The sequence below is a fragment of the Nylanderia fulva genome, unplaced genomic scaffold, assembly GCF_048542155.1.
Source record: "Nylanderia fulva isolate GAGA-0341 unplaced genomic scaffold, ASM4854215v1 Scaffold29, whole genome shotgun sequence".
Lineage (NCBI taxonomy): Eukaryota > Metazoa > Arthropoda > Insecta > Hymenoptera > Formicidae > Nylanderia > Nylanderia fulva.
The window spans coordinates 1274922-1295979 of NW_028190358.1; the positions used below are offsets into that span (position 1 = coordinate 1274922).

Here is a 21058-nt window from a genome sequence, read left to right on the forward strand (position 1 = left end):
TTGCTTAACTGTTGGTTAATTAACGCGACGTAAATTAATTCACGAGGTTATCTAATTTAACCGATGGATTTATTTTCATCAAAATTGCTAAATGACACGATGTCTATGTATACATACAACAAAGTGCGGTGGAATAAAACTATGCAACATTAACATTTATGTCATAACAGATATCGGTATATTTTGCTCTTGACGGAATTTTAAAGATTTATGTCACATTTGGATATGCACATGTTTTTGATAAAATATTTGATTTGAATATTCTTTGGTCGGGTATTCCGCAAAACCACGAAATTATAAATGGATAAATTTTCGGAATAATTTTACTTTGCGCGAAATTAGCGAAGGTGGGCGTTATTCGCCCTTGAAGTGTTAATGCAAAGGATAATTGCTGTTCCACGAGAGTTTTAACATCTTTAAGAATTCTCGCCGGATGTTTCTTCCGAGTGTTTTGCCCGAGCTCGAGCTTATTTCACCGTTATGCTAAGCATGGAGTACGGCATACCCGAGAGCATTGTTTTTCCTTTAGCCAGGCCAAATAACCGTTAAGAGAAGCCGTTTTGTGATAGCGTACGAAACACACGGAAACGCACTATTATGCGGATAAGATTAAAATTTGAATTGTTACGGATACAAATTTCTACGCGCTGCGGTGCATCTCAAGTAGCTGAATATTTCTAAAAGATAATATATCGCAGTTTATAACGTTGCTCTGATTATCATGCACATCGTTATCAAACGATCCTATATTTGTAGCGCCCATGTTAATTTCATAATATAAACTACAACAACAACTAACAACAACAACAACACCCCTCTATGACGAGCTTTTCTCACTTAAATTACACATTAATTTCATTAAATAAGACAGCGATCGCAATATCGCAATTGTTTGTACTGCCCAAAATGCATTATCGTTTAAATAACCGCGTGATAATGCTATATTAATTTTCTACAAACTATTTAATTAGCGTGAAAATATATTTCGTGTATAACTACGCAAAATTCAATGATTAAAGCTTGCATCCGGTGTGCGCTGGAAAGTAATTAATTAATCTTTTAGTGTTAATGCGTTTTTCAGAAATAAACGAGAAGCGCGCAAGAGAAATATTTACTGCAAATAATGCTCATAATTTAGATTTAATATTGCATTTATATTCCTATTATATGTGCGTACATACTTTATATCTAAAAATTATTTTAGCATGCAAAATGTAATAGGTATTTCTAATTATCGGTTACGTGTACAATATTGCTATTATAATTTTTTGGAATTACTGTAATTAATAAAAATTATTTATAGAGGCGAATGTAAGCTCAATTGAAAATTAAAGCATTGTAATAAAAATGTTGCAATATGCAAAGATATATCTGTTGATGAAATTAACTGCATTCTTTCTTTAACAATAATTCATTAACACAATTGGATTCGTAAAAATAATACTACAGAATGTTAAAGAATTTTTAAAATATTTTTTTTTCGAGAAGAGAGAACAAAAAAAAATTGACTGAATTAAAAAATAAATAGAATAGATTTCGTTTACATGATACTATACATCAACACGGTAAAAATAAATAAAAAATTAAGTCTGTAGCCATACAGGAAGCTACTTCCGGCGGATCGGGTAATAACTCGAACAATCTTGTCGAAGAGACTTCTCGTTTTCGTTACCTTTGGTTCGCGCACACTTTGAACACTCTTCAGCACTCTGTCAATGTCCGGGCTGTGAACACACCGTTTCATCTCCTGATTATAAACGTAGCCGAGTCGACAGACGCAAGCGTAATGACCGGGCAGGTTCAGGCAACTCTCCTCGTTCAATGTACAATTGTGCGTGCCGCGAATGCATTCATTCACATCAACGCACAGCCCGAATCTGGAGGACCACTCGTGACCGGGCTGGTGACATTCGCAGCTCACATTTATCTGATTCGCTCCGAGCGCGTGGAAGTCGCGATTCTCGTCCCGATTCAGGGTGCACTTTCGATGTGCTGTAAACGAAATGCGGCGCCTCTGACAGAGGAAAGACTTCAAGTGTGGTTAATTGCGCGCGTGGCGCACGGAATGCAAATGAGCATGCGAAGCTCGACGTGCGGTGAAGCACCGGTTTGTTGTTGCGTTCGTCGTAGACAAAGCGAGAATTTCGTCTGTAAAGTTACATGCTTTTGGAGCATACTTTACGATAACATGTTTCTGATTTATCAACAAATATTACAATTGTACGGTAATATTATTTAATTAGACGAAAATTTTATAAAATTAGCGATTGACATTAATTGTCTGTTTTTAATCAACTGTATACGAGAAGAAAAAGATATGTCGTTTTCTAATCTCGTTTTTTCTAGTTTCAAGAATTATACATCACACAGTGACAGCATTTTTTTCGATGTCATAAGGCGATACGATGCGATCATTACACACGCTACATGAAATCAATTTTCAATTATTATTAGAAAATATATAAAATAATATTATATAATTAGTCGAAAATCTTATAAAATTATGCGAGAAGAAGAAAATATGTCGTTTTCTAATCTCGTCTTTTCCAGTGTCAAGAAATGTACATTCATTACACAGTAACAGTATTTTTTCGATGTAATGGGACGATAAGGCATGATCACATTACACGTTAGATGAAATTAATTTTCAACCATTAGTAGAAAATATATAAATGAGACGCGACACAGATATTTATATGTCTACGCACCTGGTTGGTTCTCAGCAAAGCAAGGATTGCGTTGCGACTGAAAACAATCTTTCATGTACCGGATGTGCTTCATAGGGCAACAATGGTCCGGGCAGAAACTGTACAGAGCGCAAGCGTACGGTTTCGTATCGTCCGCTCGTGGATCCTTGTTGTGAATGCCGTATTCATCCAGGCAGTTGGCGTGATTGTCGCAAGGCTCGCCAAAGGTGGCTAAATCCGGAATACCCAACATCGTATACCAGCACATATAATAGCTGACAGTGGTACGCCATTGAAAGCGTTCTGAAAATAGATTCGACGATCTTTTCATGTGTATGTACGTGAGATAATTGGGTATTAACCCATCATTGATTCAATTTTAATCGGAATTAAACGTCTCTTTTCCCGTTTGCCCACTATTACAGACATTGAGCGTATATTTTATTGCATGGAAAAATTATTCATCGGTGTTGAAGTATATTCATGACATATAATAAATAAATATCAAGCAAAAATTTTTCCACATATCTTTCTCTCTACGAGTTAGCTAAAAAAATAAATATGTTTTATTGTAAATTTATAAACGCTTGTATATCGCGGTATTTAGAACAAAAGCTCTTAATTAGCAGGATTACTTCAACTGCTCCATAAAAGCTCCTGCGTATTAAATTAGCACACAACATATACGCTCTCCTGGCTTGTAGCGTTAAAGGTCGGATTAAAAACATTAATAGCTGGCTACCATTTCGAGCGAGTAAATGACACGATGAAATCTGCCGCGTAGATTATTTGATCGGAGAAGCGATTTAGCTTATGTACATCAAGCTTAATGTCCCGGCGTGATTAGATGATGCTCGCGGCAAATCGATGCACTTGCCAATTGGACCCTGAAATGGAACCATGGTGAGATTGTCTCGCCTTTGGGCTGTCTGACAGTCCCTTTGAGCGGTCAGGATCTGCTCGGTATTGTTCACCAAGTTCCATTTCTGCTCCCTCATGATCGTGACGGTGTCGTCCTCGCGCCTGAGGGCCATGAGCTTAATGATCCTTTCGAGATACTTGAGACACTCGACAAAGCTCGCGTCGCAGTGCTTGCGCACCTCCCAGTGCAGGGATCTCAGGCCTGGCCTCGGGAACTCCTCGTATGGCCTGCTCGTGGCCTCTTCCACGCTTTTGCAATACCGGCGATCGTAGTCGTGGAACTTGTGGGCGCGAATAAGATAAGCCGCGTCGCGAATTATCCGGTTCTTGTCTAAGATGGAATCCGGCACGTTCGTCGACTCCGGATCCACGTCGGGTACATCGCTCACCCGTATGTTGTGATCCATAACCTGCTCTGTCAGAGGTACACTTGGCATTTCTATCCTGTCCTCTTCCTCCTCTGTCGTGTCGGGGACGATGGTAGACACGACGGTAGATTCGATTGTTGGTGGCGATAACGTGCTGGTGCTTATTGTTAGCGGTACACGAAGAGCGATGAGAGAAATATAGATGAGACGTACTACGCATTTGTCGAATTCCATCTTGAATTTTTATTCCTTGCGAAAAGCTTTTGTTTTATCATAAAGGCGGAATTTTATGTGAAATTTCGCTGTATATAACTTTATATAACTTATTTATATTTCTACTTACATGTATTTGTTCTATTTTCTCTTTTTAAGCGAATTTATTCTCCCCAAGATTTCGTCAATTTCAGAAATCTTAAAAAGAGAAAAAAAACGTTTCATGTCGTATTTATAATAAATTGTTTTTTGCGAATAAATGTATCTCGGCCAAAACTGACATTTTCCTTTCTCATCGCGTTACATGGAATATAACAGACGGGGAAGCGCGATGCATCCTATTACCTGACGCGCAGATGTGCGTTCAAATTACTTGAATCGCGAGGAAGGCGTCGTCGCGTATCCGTCTCGTTGCTTATGACGGTGAAAAGGCAAAATGAGAAGAAAAGGTGGGAAGAAGAACGAGAGTACACGGAAAAAGTTATATTAAGCCGTATCCACTACGCCCGGGCGTTATTCATCTCTCTTTCTCTCCCGACATCGTCCGACTTACGGTTTACCTGCGGGTCCTCGCCAGTGTGGGTAAGTACCCTGTTATATCTCATTCAGCCGCGGCTTTATTCGGCCGGGTGACTCCGCGACCTCCCACTCGGTGTCTTAGAGCGCGGGCTTACGGAAACTTCGTAAAGACTTGGTATAGCAACGCGTAATAAGAGGCACCTTTGCGAAAACGAGGTGAATCAACTTAGTAGTCGGCTCCCTCGAGAGCGACTTTAACCCTTTAAGAGTACTATCGACTTTACTTCGTAAAGTGTGTTTTATAGCATACGAATGCTAATGGAAATCATCTAAATAAAATTAGCTCCTCGAAATTTACATATTTTCGCGTCTTGGATTATATAAAGCAAAAGAGAAAAAGTTTATTTGATTATTTTTCACATTTCAATCGGGTATAAAAATCCAGATATCATCAATAGTAAAATTAGAAACATTAAGTGACCCAACACCGGCTGCTTTTTTATTTTATTGTGTCAGTTACAACGTTTCAACCACCGATTGTGGTCCTTTTCAAGTACTTATATATACAGAATAAATTAATTACATATGAAACACTGAAAAAACAATAATGTTTAGCCATATTATTTAACATAATAACGTATGTCGTTTGCCTTCAACACTACATGTTAACTAAATAACCAAACCACAACTAATTTAAATCAGCAAAAGAACAATAAGAAAGTCAGAGACTGTAACTGAATAAAAACAAAAATAGATGAAATTATAGTCTAAGTAAACTGTCATAAGTGTTTCTAATTTTAATCTCTTACTGGCGAGATTACAACAAAATTCTATACAAAAAAAAAAAAATAATCAATAGTATTTTCAGTTTCGATTTGTGGAAGATGAAGTTACAAATATATATATCAATTTTCAGGGTTCCAAATTGATGCGCTTCGTGAAAAGAAGGCGTCAAGTAGCACTAAGCAATCGAGTTTGATCTCCCAATGAAGCTCGCTGCTCGTAAATATAAGCGCAAATTCGCGCGCGAACAGCCGCGGGCGGATAAACTCTCGTCGAATTTCGTAGCTGGGGTCCAGCAGCGAGATCCTGAGAGATCCCGCCGAAGAAAGAGAGGGAGACTGCGGGTGCAGCCCCTAACTTCTCGCTCATCGTATATTCCAGTCAGCACTTTCGAAAGACAGAGTAACGTTCAATCAGACGGCGAAACTGGGTCAACATTTGCTCGGTGATCTGAGAAAACGGCGAAATACGCGCACGGGGACCCCGACGACCGAGTAAGAAATGTCCGTCTCCGCAGAATTTCATTTGATGCGCAAGAGCGATTCGAAAGTTTTGTCCTCTCTCTCTCCCTCCTCTCTATTCACCAACGAATGCCCCATCGTGCCGAAGGGCTGCCGTTTATCTTGGATAATGGAGAGCAAAAAGGCTCGGAGGGGTGCTTCGCGATGGTGCTTATTAATTCCTTGGCGGAGCTGACTACGGAACTACGTAGTTGGCGAATCACAACGATTGACTTCATACTCTCGATCCGCTTCCGCTCCGATTATTATCGTCGGTGTGAAAATTAAAGGAAAAACTTTGCGAATTTGTGAGAAAGAGAAAAAAAGACGTTCTGTTCTTTCTTGTGACAAAAAATAAATGTCAAAGAAAAAAAAATAAAATTAATTTGACGACGCATTTCTCAAATAGTCCGAAGCTTATTTTATCGCGCGACGAATTTAAAAAATTTAATTTCGATCATTTGTTTCTTTGCTGTGAGATTATAATCACAGTTAAACGCATACGTGCATTCTTGACATACGCATTTTTATTAATACACGTCATTGTTTTATGCGTGAAGAGTGCGTTTGAAAAAACATTCGTAAAATTCATTGAAAGTTTCGCGTATATTCTGGCGCGTATATATTTCAGCAGGAACAAGCGCTGGTATATATCTACGAATACCGAAGCTAGGAAAAATATACAAGTGGATCATATTTGCGTGGCAGCGGTTCGGGTACGAAACGGTAAAAATCCGACGTGTATAGCTTGGTACAACAATGGCGAGTGCCATTGGTCGATATGGCACGCGACCAATATCGGCACTGAGAGAAACTTCTGCAATTCCATCAATATACTGAAATGATAAATCATAATAGAGCGATGTGTGTGATTTCATCCGTCCGAAAGCTGGCTGCGCGCAATTGAAAATACAATTTGCAAAGACGGATTTATTGAAAAATCGTAGAGACTCTTAAGAGGCTTAAAGAAACGTTCACTGCAACCGTACTTCTTGCAAAAATTCTTCCCTTCTTTGTCTGTCGCAATTTTATCAAACGGATTACTAGGCAAACGTACAATTTTTATAGACCATCTCGCTGGCCAGATATCATAATAAAAAAAAAAATATGCTGAATATTCATTTCATTCGATCGACCTCTTTGGATGTAGCTTATAATTAGTCTCGTCCCTAATACAGAAATTAATTGATACTAAAAATGTCGGCGGAACGAAAGCCGCACGAGCGTGTAACTTCTTTTCGTTTAAATAATATGAAAACTTTGCTCGCGATAGCGAAGGCGATGCGAAAGAGAAACGTAACTCAAAATACGCGCGAGTAAACATTTGCTCGACAGAAGTAGAAAAGTATACACGCTGCCGTTCGCGATTCCAAGCTGGCCGCGGTATCGATTCGACTCGGAGAAGACCGCGATTGGGAAACTGTGCTGTACCATCGATCCATTTCGACTCGCGAAACGATAAACCATAATGGAGAAACTCGTTTGTCGCGCACACGCTCGAGATTACGTATCCGGAATATATCCGCGCTTTGCTGGAATAAAAATTCCAAAGGCTTTTCATACATTTCTACAGATATATAATAGAGACTCATTTTTTATTTAAACTAGCGGAAGCTCTTAACTCCGCTGTGTGAATCCTTTCTCTTGTCCTACAACTCCTCTTTTAAAATAAATTTACAGGGAGTTAAAATGACGGGGTGTAAGGCAAAAAAACATTTGTAATATACGCATAGAGAAATCACAAATATTGTAACTATACTATTTTTCAAATGTGCGAGAGACATAATATTATTTTTTAATTTTCCAATTCCTCTCTTGCAACAGCTATTTTAATTTAAAAAAAAAATATTAAACTTAATATATATATATATATACTCGTATGAGTGTATATGTGTGTACATCATAAAAAATAACAATGAATTGCTGACGCAAAAAAATTAACATTTCAGAATTTACATTATGTGCGTTTGTTGCAAATTTAATTATTTTGCTTTTTTACAGTCATTACAAGTGATTCAAGACATATTACATATTTTAATGAGACTTTCGCGTAACTTCACCCTTGCTAACTTTTTTATACTCTTTCCGCGCAAGCAGGTTAAAAAATTTGAAACAATTTTCGTGTGAACCTTATATAAACTTAGAAACACAAAGTTGAAAGGAATTTTTATTACGACTATAAGATATTCATCGCTATACACATTATATAACGTAATACTATACACGTATGTTTCGTTGATAATATTTAAAATTCGCCAAATTATACAAGCATTTTTAAAATAACAATTTTCTGATAAAATTAAATTTGTCAAAAAAAAAGTTACAGTTCAGTATATAAATGAAACTTTCTAAACATTCAAGTGATTGGACACGAGAAAACCAGCGTGCAATATTACAATGCGAACGTACGTGATGGAGTAGTAGATATATCATGGATACACATATATATATATATATATATATATATATATATATAAGCGCATCTTGCGCATATCAATTTATAACTCCGCTATAGTAAAATGTAGTTTCGAAAGAGATAAAAAAATTTTTATTTACTTTCAAGCTTGAAACTCAATTTAAAATTCCGTGATTTTTTTTCATCCGCTTCGAATGCAGAAACCGTCGATATAATCGAGATAAATTCTTCCTGATTTGAACTCCGGCATTTCCTATCGAGAGAAAGCGTGCGACTTCCATGTGTACGCAATTATGCAGAAGATGCTTCGTTCCACAGCTATAGAACCGCGTTCAACGTGCTCTCAGCACAGCCTCCTTTCTCGAGCATATCTGATGACGTTCACCCATCCTCTGCTACTCTCTCTCTCTCTCTCTCTTCCCTGTCTCTCGTTCTCTCGCTCTCGACGATTACGTAACAACACGTCACAGCTCCTCGGTAAAGTCGTCTAGAATGCCGGATACATTGATTAACAGTACAATCATCTTGCGGTAAATGCTATACCTGTCTCGCTTACTGCTTCTTGTAATTTCTTCCCGCAGCCACTCGCGCGGAAGTTTGTAGACTTTACCTTACGTTACTGGAAAGGGAAGCCGCGAGCTTCCTAAACTTTGTTAGATAATACAACGTTAATTAACTTCTCGTTTACCTATCCGACCGCTTAATGAAGCTGAACGTTCCGTATCGTTATATCTTCGATGCCTGTTATTTGCTCGCCGTCGTATAACAACGGGAGTCGAGTCACTTTCTCTAAAATATTCTCGTCTTTTTAAGAAAACTTCTTTCGAATAAAATTAGCTGCAATAAATGAGAGATGCGTATATATACGCCGCTTCTGTACGAGAGAAATTTCCAATATTAATAATTACCGCGATAATAGTGATGATGACGATAATGGAACTATCAAATTACCCGAAGAGGATTACTAAGAGGTAATGATATCGGATCTCGTTATGGAAAAGGCCACTCGACAAATTCATAAAAGCCATTCGAGATGACGCCGGGGCACACGCGTATATAAACGTCTACAAAGATCTCCCCTATAGCTCTAAAAATCCGTGAGGAAGAATAGAGCGATTACGTGAAACCTGGTTTATCGGCTATGCTCATCTACCTTCGTGCGAAAGTGGCTCGAATTAAGTACCTAAGGAGAGAGATGCTGGCTCTTAAACGAAATCCTCTTCTCAAAGCGTGGCTGACGTTCTTTCGATTCTCACGAGAGAAGAAGAATAAGAAGAAGAGGAGAACTCGAGGCGTAGAGATAAGGGCAAATAATGGTAAGTAAAAAAAAAAAACAGCGGGAGAAGGAATCCGCGGAAAGTTTAATTGCTTTCGAATATCGATGAGTGTTGTGCGGCATCGTCTAATTTGGAAGTCAATCGCTAGACGCGTTTTCCCATTGCTCGCGCGTCTTATTTACCCTCCTCCCTAAGTGAAGAAAACTCGCGATAGTCGGGCATTAGCGTGATCGAATATCCGCAAACTACCTAGCCCGGGCGCATCGCCGCGATTGAACGGTATATAGGAAGAAGTGGAACGAGGCCGAACGGCGACGACGATCGAAGCCATTATCGGGAAAAGTTATCGCTCGTCGAACAATCCTCGGGCCATGCATTCGTGCCGCACTTATCGTTTTACGAACAGGATCTCGGCGTTATGTACCAACATCACATGCTCGTGTCTTTTTAAAACAGTTTAACGGTGTCGCTGTGAGCTAACGATGGCTCAGCGATAATCTATGTAATTATCGTTGTTCTGAAAAATATTTTAAACCCTTTTTACGAAATGGAAGGCCGTTTGATTTTAATCGCGCGAGATAATCTTCACTCTCGAGATTAATCGAGACACTTGAGAGAAATAAGATCGCAATTTACAAGATAAAACATATAAGATAAGATATATATAGGAAATATTGGATTGACATCGAACAGTAATGACAAATATAAAATAAATTGCAAGTATAAATAAAAAAATATACATAGTGAATAAATAATTTCCCTAAAAATTTTAAAAATAGCTTTCGCAAACCCACTTTAATAAACAAATCTTTTGTATATTATTGATCAGTCGTGAAAAAAGGAAATTAATAATGAACCAAAAATTAATAATGAACAGAATAAAAAAAATGTTAATACCTTTCTACGAATGAAAAATATTACAGCTAAAATTTACAAACATTAAAATTATTAACACAAAACTGCGAGGTTAAGCATTTATTATTATCATCGCGGTGATCCTTTCACTAGTCCGTAATCATATTAAAATATTTTATATATTTTTTTATTTCAACAACGCATGAAAATCCCTCTCAGGATACATGTTTGTTTATACGTTATAATTCCTCCTCTATCGTAAAAGCATAATATTATACAACGTAATATTAAAATGTTTCGCTCGTATATACATATATATATTAACAAATGATGCATTTTCAAAGGATGCTAGCATCGTAATACGGCTGTTGACCCTCTTTCGACGCAGATGCTCACGAGACTAATCGCATCAACCCGATAAAATACGATTAATAATACGAGCAACAAAGACGAGCTCCGAATCTTCCATGGAAATCATGACGCGAATATCCGGCATATCGTGAATTCGCACGTAATACACGCACGATTACGCGAGGGTGCACGTGGAATTTTTTATGCTCGCCTCGATATACGAACATGCATGATTTCTATAGGATGTCTCGTCGCCGTGCTATTTTGTCGGATATTAATGGAAGCCGGCTTGATAAATGAGCTGGTCGTGGGAGACACACGAAAAGGTGGAAAAGACTCTCCGGATTCCCTTCTTTTTCTCTCTCCTTCTTCCTCTCTGTCTCTCGTTTCGCAAATAAATGTCTCCGAGCTTTAAAGAGAAGAATCGGGCTATATATAGAATGCCTATGATTAGTGACGTTTCTTCTTCCGACTTTTTTCCACAATTTTAATATTAAATATGTAGAGTTTGAATGCGCCATAAAAATTAATTAAAAATTTACACGAATATTTTTTATATTAAAAATCTAACGGAATATTATTACGAAAAAAAGCTCGATAAATCCGCATATTTGCCAAACATGTATAGTATTTTATTCCGTGTACTTCGCAATAGCGTTGCGCATTTCTCCGTAGTAGTTCCGCGAGTGCACAATAGAAGACACGCATACGAGATCCATGCTCGACTATTTTCAATTTTTAGCCGTCTCTCCCGTGGGACTCGGTTTTTGAAAGCGCGACGCGTTCCGCAACATCGAGCAAAATGGCAATGCGAAGTATTCACTTAAAAAAGATCGCATAGGTTTACGCGTTTGACATTGCGATTACGTAACGAAGTTTTCGCATGAGCGCGTACACCGCGTACGATGAGCTCTTAATGCCGGGCACGTTGCAAGCGCAAAAAGGATTAAGCTCCGATTGCTGCAAGGCTTTATTAGCTTCGCTACATATATGCGAAACGCTCATCTGTAAGTGCAATAGACGGTTTGCAATACCGACCACGTGTGCTCATCGGCCTCAGCCGCAATTACAACCTGCCAATCAGTCGGACAAATGTATTCGCCGGCTTAACTGCATTTAGAAACGCGATCATGAGCAGTAACGCTGTATATCTTAGCCCGTGTTATATTTCACTATACAGGGTGTCCGGTAACTAACGGACCAATGATTAAGAGCAAATTCTCTGGCCAATTTGAAGACGATTTTTCCTTAGCAAAAATGTTGAGAAGTCAATAATTTTCGAGTTATAAGCGATTGAAAAAAATGGGTTGTTTGAAAACTAAACGTTTTGGAGTTAAAAGTCTAACATAATTACATTCTTCAGTTGACTTCAGGTAGAGTTTACTATAATAAAATTTTAATTTGAGGCTTAGTTATAAAGATACATAATGACAAATATTGGAAAGTTATAAAAAATGATGACCTTTTTCGACATTTTTGCTGAGGAAAAATCGTTCCCAAATTGACCAAAGAATCCACTTGTAATCGTTGATCCGTTAGTTACCGGACATCATGTATAATAATTGTCATTAATAATTATTATTTATAATAATAAAGTTAATAAAATATTATACAAATATTCACACTTATTATAAGATTTATGATTGCGTTACTTTTTCTATAATCTTGCTCTAATATATAGATAAATAATAGTATTGAGATTAAGGGATATTGAGAGGATTTAAACTATATCAATATTTATATTTAAACAAAAATAATATGTATATATTTTCGCGACCTTCTCTTTCTTCTATCTTCGTACTTTTACTTGAGATAATCTTCTTTTGTATTTAGTCGTACACTATCTGTAATACGAACATCATGTCACACTTACCGAGACCCTGGGACTGGGCATTGAGATATTTTACACAAATAGATGATAGAAATGCAAAATGCAATATATGTACTTCAATAATTGTTCCTTTTACTTTTACCAAACACAATGCAAAGAAACATTTAAGTAGAGACCACAACGAAGCGTATCGCAACATTACTTCAGAAAACTCAACAGAATGTTGGGAATCACTATTTAATACAATTAAAGACAATGAAGACAGTTATATGAAGTGCAAAATTTGTGGAGTAGATTATTGTATAAGCAAACGGGAACACCTCACAGGACATTTAGATAGGATGCACAAGATAACAAAGGAAGATCACGACTTTATGGTTACACATCTTAATCAATATATCACATTTTGGCAGACACCACAATGCACAAAATGTAAAAGGATTTTTGAAGACACGCGTCTTCCTGTTTTCAAACAGCATTTTAGCCAATGTCAGGGGAATATGATGAATCTTCAAATCTAACTTTAACGAAATAATAGAAAAAGCAGTAAGTATTACAGTTTATGTTTTTCTTCATATTACTCACATATGCGTTTACGTACAATGAATAAAATTGTGTATAATATTTAACTATTCAAATATTTAGCATATGTATATCATAAATATAAATATTCAAGTCGGATGTATAAAATTTGAACTGTACAAGTATTATAAGCATTAGAATCTCAGTTTTCTTAGTTAATACTATATTAAAATGATTACTTATTGTTAGCTAATTCTAAATTTAAATTTGCCTACTATTTATTAATCTTATAGTTGGTAATTTATTATAATTCGTGATACACACAATTTGTAATAATTCGCAATTTTTCTAAGTTATGTATAAATACAAAGACTAAATAATTCAACAATTATTTTTGTTTTTGGATAATATTTGAGTGTCAAATTTTTCATAATATCGAATATTTAAGTTTTTGAAGGGACTTGAATAATAAATATGTTTCATTATTAATATAAGATTTGAATATGATTTTAAAATATTGATTAATCCAGTAATTGTTACTTTTTATTCTGTACAGATCATTCAGCAATTCAAGCACTTTAAGTTTTAAAAAAGATGCTGAAACTGTTATACCACAATAATCAGTTGCAGTAAAAAGCTGCAGTAAGAAACATTTTGAGCTTGATAATTTAAATAATTTCAAAGATGAAAAAGAAGCAAACGTATATCCCTGATGACAATCTGTATTTGTCATTTTGATATGTAACTTAGGGTAGATTTACTGAAAATTTTTATTATTATAATCATATTAAATTATTAATTATTTATATAATTATTAATTGTCATTAATAATTATCATTTGTTTGTTGTAATACCGAAAATAAAAGTTTTATAAATTGTATACATCAAATAATTTTATCAGATAACTATTATAACGTATATCTTATTTATTTTCACATTCAACTAATTTATTTCGCATTTTCCTTTTTATCAACTTGATGATTTAAATTAATTAGTTTACCAAAATTTATGTTAATCAAATATGCTCTGAGAAATTGCTATTAATAATATGTTTGCGCTTATTGTTTAATATTTGCAATTGTGTGTGTGTGTAACTCTTTATATAATCTTTCTTTAATCAATTATAAATAAATAACCGAATCATTAATGTTAAAACATGCTAAGCAGATTTAGAATGTGTATCGATATTTTTATTTAAATAAAGAATCATATGTACTTCTACGCATGGCACTTGCTACTTTCTATTAGAGTCAGTATCTAAGTATTAGAGTCAGCTTTATTTAGCCAATTATTATTAATAATTATATTATTATCAATTGATTGTAATATAGGTAATTAAAAATGAAAAAGTCTCACAAATAAAATGATTTTATTTAGTGTAATAATGTACGTCTCTTCAATTTATATTCCAACGTATATAGATTAATATGTAGGTAATCAAATAGTTAAAATTCAAAGTTTTTGAGGAAATTTAGATTTTATATCAATATTTATTTTTAAGCAAAAATAATATGTATATATTTCCGCGACCTTCTCTTTCTTTTATCTTCGTACTTTTACTTGAGATAATCTTCTTTTGTATTTAGTCGTACACTATCTGTAATACGAACATCATGTCACACTTACCGAGACCCTGGGACTGGGCATTGAGATATTTTACACAAATAAATGATAGAAATGCAAAATGCAATATATGTACTTCAATAATTGTTCCTTTTACTTTTAACAAACACAATGCAAAGAAACATTTAAGTAGAGACCACAACGAAGCGTATCGCAACATTACTTCAGAAAACTCAACAGAATGTTGGGAATCACTATTTAATACAATTAAAGACAATGAAGACAGTTATATGAAGTGTAAAATTTGTGGAGCAGATTATTGTATAAGCAAACAGGAAAACATCACAAAACATTTAAAAGGAGTGCACGATATAACAAAGGAAGATCACGACTTTATGGTTACACATCTTAATCAATATATCACATTTTGGCAGACACCACAATGCACAAAATGTAAAAGGATTTTTGAAGACACGCGTCTTCCTGTTTTCAAACAGCATTTTAGCCAATGTCAGGGGAATATGATGAATCTTCAAATCTAACTTTAACGAAATAATAGAAAAAGCAGTAAGTATTACAGTTTATGTTTTTCTTCATATTACTCACATATGCGTTTACGTACAATGAATAACATTGTGTATAATATTTAACTATTCAAATATTTAGCATATGTATATCATAAATATAAATATTCAAGTCGGATGTGTAAAATTTGAACTGTACAAGTATTATAAGCATTAGAATCTCAGTTTTCTTAGTTAATACTATATTAAAATGATTACTTATTGTTAGCTAATTCTAAATTTAAATTTGCCTACTATTTATTAATCTTATAGTTGGTAATTTATTATAATTCGTGATACACACAATTTGTAATAATTCGCAATTTTTCTAAGTTATGTATAAATACAAAGTCTAAATAATTCAACAATTATTTTTGTTTTTGGATAATATTTGAGTGTCAAATTTTTCATAATATCGAATATTTAAGTTTTTGAAGGGACTTGAATAATAAATATGTTTCATTATTAATATAAGATTTGAATATGATTTTAAAATATTGATTAATCCAGTAATTGTTACTTCTTATTCTGTACAGATCATTCAGCAATTCAAGCACTTTAAGTTTTAAAAAAGATGCTGAAACTGTTATACCACAATAATCAGTTGCAGTAAAAAGCTGCAGTAAGAAACATTTTGAGCTTGATAATTTAAATAATTTCAAAGATGAAAAAGAAGCAAACGTATATCCCTGATGACGATCTGTATTTGTCATTTTGATATGTAACTTAGGGTAGATTTACTGAAAATTTTTATTATTATAATCATATTAAATTATTAATTATTTATATAATTATTAATTGTCATTAATAATTATCATTTGTTTGTTGTAATACCAAAAATAAAAGTTTTATAAATTGTATACATCAAATAATTTTATCAGATAACTATTATAACGTATATCTTATTTATTTTCACATTCAACTAATTTATTTCGCATTTTCCTTTTTATCAACTTGATGATTTAAATTAATTAGTTTACCAAAATTTATGTTAATCAAATATGCTCTGAGAAATTGCTATTAATAATATGTTTGCGCTTATTGTTTAATATTTGCAATTGTGTGTGTGTGTAACTCTTTATATAATCTTTCTTTAATCAATTATAAATAAATAACCGAATCATTAATGTTAAAACATGCTAAGCAGATTTAGAATGTGTATCGATATTTTTATTTAAATAAAGAATCATATGTACTTCTACGCATGGCACTTGCTACTTTCTATTAGAGTCAGTATCTAAGTATTAGAGTCAGCTTTATTTAGCCAATTATTATTAATAATTATATTATTATCAATTGATTGTAATATAGGTAATTAAAAATGAAAAAGTCTCACAAATAAAATGATTTGATTTAGTATAATAATGTACGTCTCTTCAATTTATATTCCAACGTATATAGATTAATATGTAGGTAATCAAATAGTTAAAATTCAAAGTTTTTGAGGAAATTTAGATTTTATATCAATATTTATTTTTAAGCAAAAATAATATGTATATATTTCCGCGACCTTCTCTTTCTTTTATCTTCGTACTTTTACTTGAGATAATCTTCTTTTGTATTTAGTCGTACACTATCTGTAATACGAACATCATGTCACACTTACCGAGACCCTGGGACTGGGCATTGAGATATTTTACACAAATAAATGATAGAAATGCAAAATGCAATATATGTACTTCAATAATTGTTTCTTTTATCTTTACCAAACACAATGCAAAGAGACATTTAAGTAAGAACCACAACGAAGCGTATCGCAACATTACTTCAGAAAACTCAACAGAATGTTGGGAATCACTATTTAATATATTTAAAGACAATGAAGACAGTTATATGAAGTCCAGAATTTGTGAAAGAGATTTTTGTATGACCAAACAGGAAAAACTCACATAACATTTACATAAAATGCACGATATAACAAAGGAAGATCACGACTTTATGGTTACACATCTTAATTAATATATCACATTTTGGCAGACACAACAATGCACAAAATGTAAAAGGATTTTTGAAGACACGTGTCTTCCTGTTTTCAAACAGCATTTTAGCCAATGTCAGGGGAATATGATGAATCTTCAAATCTAACTTTAACGAAATAATAGAAAAAGCAGTAAGTATTACAGTTTATGTTTTTCTTCATATTACTCACATATGCGTTTACGTACAATGAATAAAATTGTGTATAATATTTAACTATTCAAATATTTAGCATATGTATATCATAAATATAAATATTCAAGTCGGATGTGTAAAATTTGAACTGTACAAGTATTATAAGCATTAGAATCTCAGTTTTCTTAGTTAATACTATATTAAAATGATTACTTATTGTTAGCTAATTCTAAATTTAAATTTGCCTACTATTTATTAATCTTATAGTTGGTAATTTATTATAATTCGTGATACACACAATTTGTAATAATTCGCAATTTTTCTAAGTTATGTATAAATACAAAGACTAAATAATTCAACAATTATTTTTGTTTTTGGATAATATTTGAGTGTCAAATTTTTCATAATATCGAATATTTAAGTTTTTGAAGGAACTTGAATAATAAATATGTTTCATTATTAATATAAGATTTGAATATGATTTTAAAATATTGATTAATCCAGTAATTGTTACTTTTTATTCTGTACAGATCATTCAGCAATTCAAGCACTTTAAGTTTTAAAAAAGATGCTGAAACTGTTATACCACAATAATCAGTTGCAGTAAAAAGCTGCAGTAAGAAACATTTTGAGCTTGATAATTTAAATAATTTCAAAGATGAAAAAGAAGCAAACGTATATCCCTGATGACGATCTGTATTTGTCATTTTGATATGTAACTTAGGGTAGATTTACTGAAAATTTTTATTATTATAATCATATTAAATTATTAATTATTTATATAATTATTAATTGTCATTAATAATTATCATTTGTTTGTTGTAATACCGAAAATAAAAGTTTTATAAATTGTATACATCAAATAATTTTATCAGATAACTATTATAACGTATATCTTATTTATTTTCACATTCAACTAATTTATTTCGCATTTTCCTTTTTATCAACTTGATGATTTAAATTAATTAGTTTACCAAAATTTATGTTAATCAAATATGCTCTGAGAAATTGCTATTAATAATATGTTTGCGCTTATTGTTTAATATTTGCAATTGTGTGTGTGTGTAACTCTTTATATAATCTTTCTTTAATCAATTATAAATAAATAACCGAATCATTAATGTTAAAACATGCTAAGCAGATTTAGAATGTGTATCGATATTTTTATTTAAATAAAGAATCATATGTACTTCTACGCATGGCACTTGCTACTTTCTATTAGAGTCAGTATCTAAGTATTAGAGTCAGCTTTATTTAGCCAATTATTATTAATAATTAAATTATTATCAATTGATTGTAATATAGGTAATTAAAAATGAAAAAGTCTCACAAATAAAATGATTTGATTTAGTATAATAATGTACGTCTCTTCAATTTATATTCCAACGTATATAGATTAATATGTAGGTAATCAAATAGTTAAAATTCAATGTTTTTGAGGAAATTTAGATTTTATATCAATATTTATTTTTAAGCAAAAATAATATGTATATATTTCCGCGACCTTCTCTTTCTTTTATCTTCGTACTTTTACTTGAGATAATCTTCTTTTGTATTTAGTCGTACACTATCTGTAATACGAACATCATGTCACACTTACCGAGACCCTGGGACTGGGCATTGAGATATTTTACACAAATAGATGATAGAAATGCAAAATGCAATATATGTACTTCAATAATTGTTCCTTTTACTTTTAACAAACACAATGCAAAGAAACATTTAAGTAGAGACCACAACGAAGCGTATCGCAACATTACTTCAGAAAACTCAACAGAATGTTGGGAATCACTATTTAATACAATTAAAGACAATGAAGACAGTTATATGAAGTGTAAAATTTGTGGAGCAGATTATTGTATAAGCAAACAGGAAAACATCACAAAACATTTAAAAGGAGTGCACGATATAACAAAGGAAGATCACGACTTTATGGTTACACATCTTAATCAATATATCACATTTTGGCAGACACCACAATGCACAAAATGTAAAAGGATTTTTGAAGACACGCGTCTTCCTGTTTTCAAACAGCATTTTAGCCAATGTCAGGGGAATATGATGAATCTTCAAATCTAACTTTAACGAAATAATAGAAAAAGCAGTAAGTATTACAGTTTATGTTTTTCTTCATATTACTCACATATGCGTTTACGTACAATGAATAAAATTGTGTATAATATTTAACTATTCAAATATTTAGCATATGTATATCATAAATATAAATATTCAAGTCGGATGTGTAAAATTTGAACTGTACAAGTATTATAAGCATTAGAATCTCAGTTTTCTTAGTTAATACTATATTAAAATGATTACTTATTGTTAGCTAATTCTAAATTTAAATTTGCCTACTATTTATTAATCTTATAGTTGGTAATTTATTATAATTCGTGATACACACAATTTGTAATAATTCGCAATTTTTCTAAGTTATGTATAAATACAAAGTCTAAATAATTCAACAATTATTTTTGTTTTTGGATAATATTTGAGTGTCAAATTTTTCATAATATCGAATATTTAAGTTTTTGAAGGGACTTGAATAATAAATATGTTTCATTATTAATATAAGATTTGAATATGATTTTAAAATATTGATTAATCCAGTAATTGTTACTTTTTATTCTGTACAGATCATTCAGCAATTCAAGCACTTTAAGTTTTAAAAAAGATGCTGAAACTGTTATACCACAATAATCAGTTGCAGTAAAAAGCTGCAGTAAGAAACATTTTGAGCTTGATAATTTAAATAATTTCAAAGATGAAAAAGAAGCAAACGTATATCCCTGATGACGATCTGTATTTGTCATTTTGATATGTAACTTAGGGTAGATTTACTGAAAATTTTTATTATTATAATCATATTAAATTATTAATTATTTATATAATTATTAATTGTCATTAATAATTATCATTTGTTTGTTGTAATACCAAAAATAAAAGTTTTATAAATTGTATACATCAAATAATTTTATCAGATAACTATTATAACGTATATCTTATTTATTTTCACATTCAACTAATTTATTTCGCATTTTCCTTTTTATCAACTTGATGATTTAAATTAATTAGTTTACCAAAATTTATGTTAATCAAATATGCTCTGAGAAATTGCTATTAATAATATGTTTGCGCTTATTGTTTAATATTTGCAATTGTGTGTGTGTGTAACTCTTTATATAATCTTTCTTTAATCAATTATAAATAAATAACCGAATCATTAATGTTAAAACATGCTAAGCAGATTTAGAATGTGTATCGATATTTTTATTTAAATAAAGAATCATATGTACTTCTACGCATGGCACTTGCTACTTTCTATTAGAGTCAGTATCTAAGTATTAGAGTCAGCTTTATTTAGCCAATTATTATTAATAATTATATTATTATCAATTGATTGTAATATAGGTAATTAAAAATGAAAAAGTCTCACAAATAAAATGATTTGATTTAGTATAATAATGTACGTCTCTTCAATTTATATTCCAACGTATATAGATTAATATGTAGGTAATCAAATAGTTAAAATTCAAAGTTTTTGAGGAAATTTAGATTTTATATCAATATTTATTTT

The 21058-nt window shown here is 32.6% G+C and overlaps 1 protein-coding gene and 4 long non-coding RNA genes across 5 annotated transcripts in view; 3 read left to right on the forward strand and 2 right to left on the reverse strand.

Annotated features, from left to right (window-relative positions):
* Positions 1-2964: 2964 nt before the first annotated feature.
* The window catches only part of LOC146722667 (uncharacterized), a 192093-nt gene continuing 173999 nt past the window's right edge, over positions 2965-21058 (reverse strand). Inside the window, exon 5 of the long non-coding RNA XR_014925008.1 lies at positions 2965-2990. This is a non-coding gene — a long non-coding RNA (uncharacterized LOC146722667). The remainder of the gene's footprint in view (positions 2991-21058) is intronic.
* Positions 3494-4210, reverse strand: LOC114933045 (uncharacterized). The gene has a single exon (XM_029305479.2). The coding sequence runs from the start codon at positions 4208-4210 to the stop codon at positions 3494-3496; it is 717 nt and encodes a 238-aa protein (XP_029161312.2).
* LOC114933106 (uncharacterized) lies at positions 14820-16734 on the forward strand. Its single transcript, XR_014925010.1, has 2 exons — positions 14820-15373; positions 15906-16734. It is a non-coding gene; the product is annotated as an uncharacterized LOC114933106 (long non-coding RNA).
* On the forward strand, positions 17157-18840 carry LOC114933105 (uncharacterized). Its single transcript, XR_003820015.2, has 2 exons — positions 17157-17479; positions 18012-18840. It is a non-coding gene; the product is annotated as an uncharacterized LOC114933105 (long non-coding RNA).
* LOC146722668 (uncharacterized) lies at positions 19032-20946 on the forward strand. Its single transcript, XR_014925009.1, has 2 exons — positions 19032-19585; positions 20118-20946. It is a non-coding gene; the product is annotated as an uncharacterized LOC146722668 (long non-coding RNA).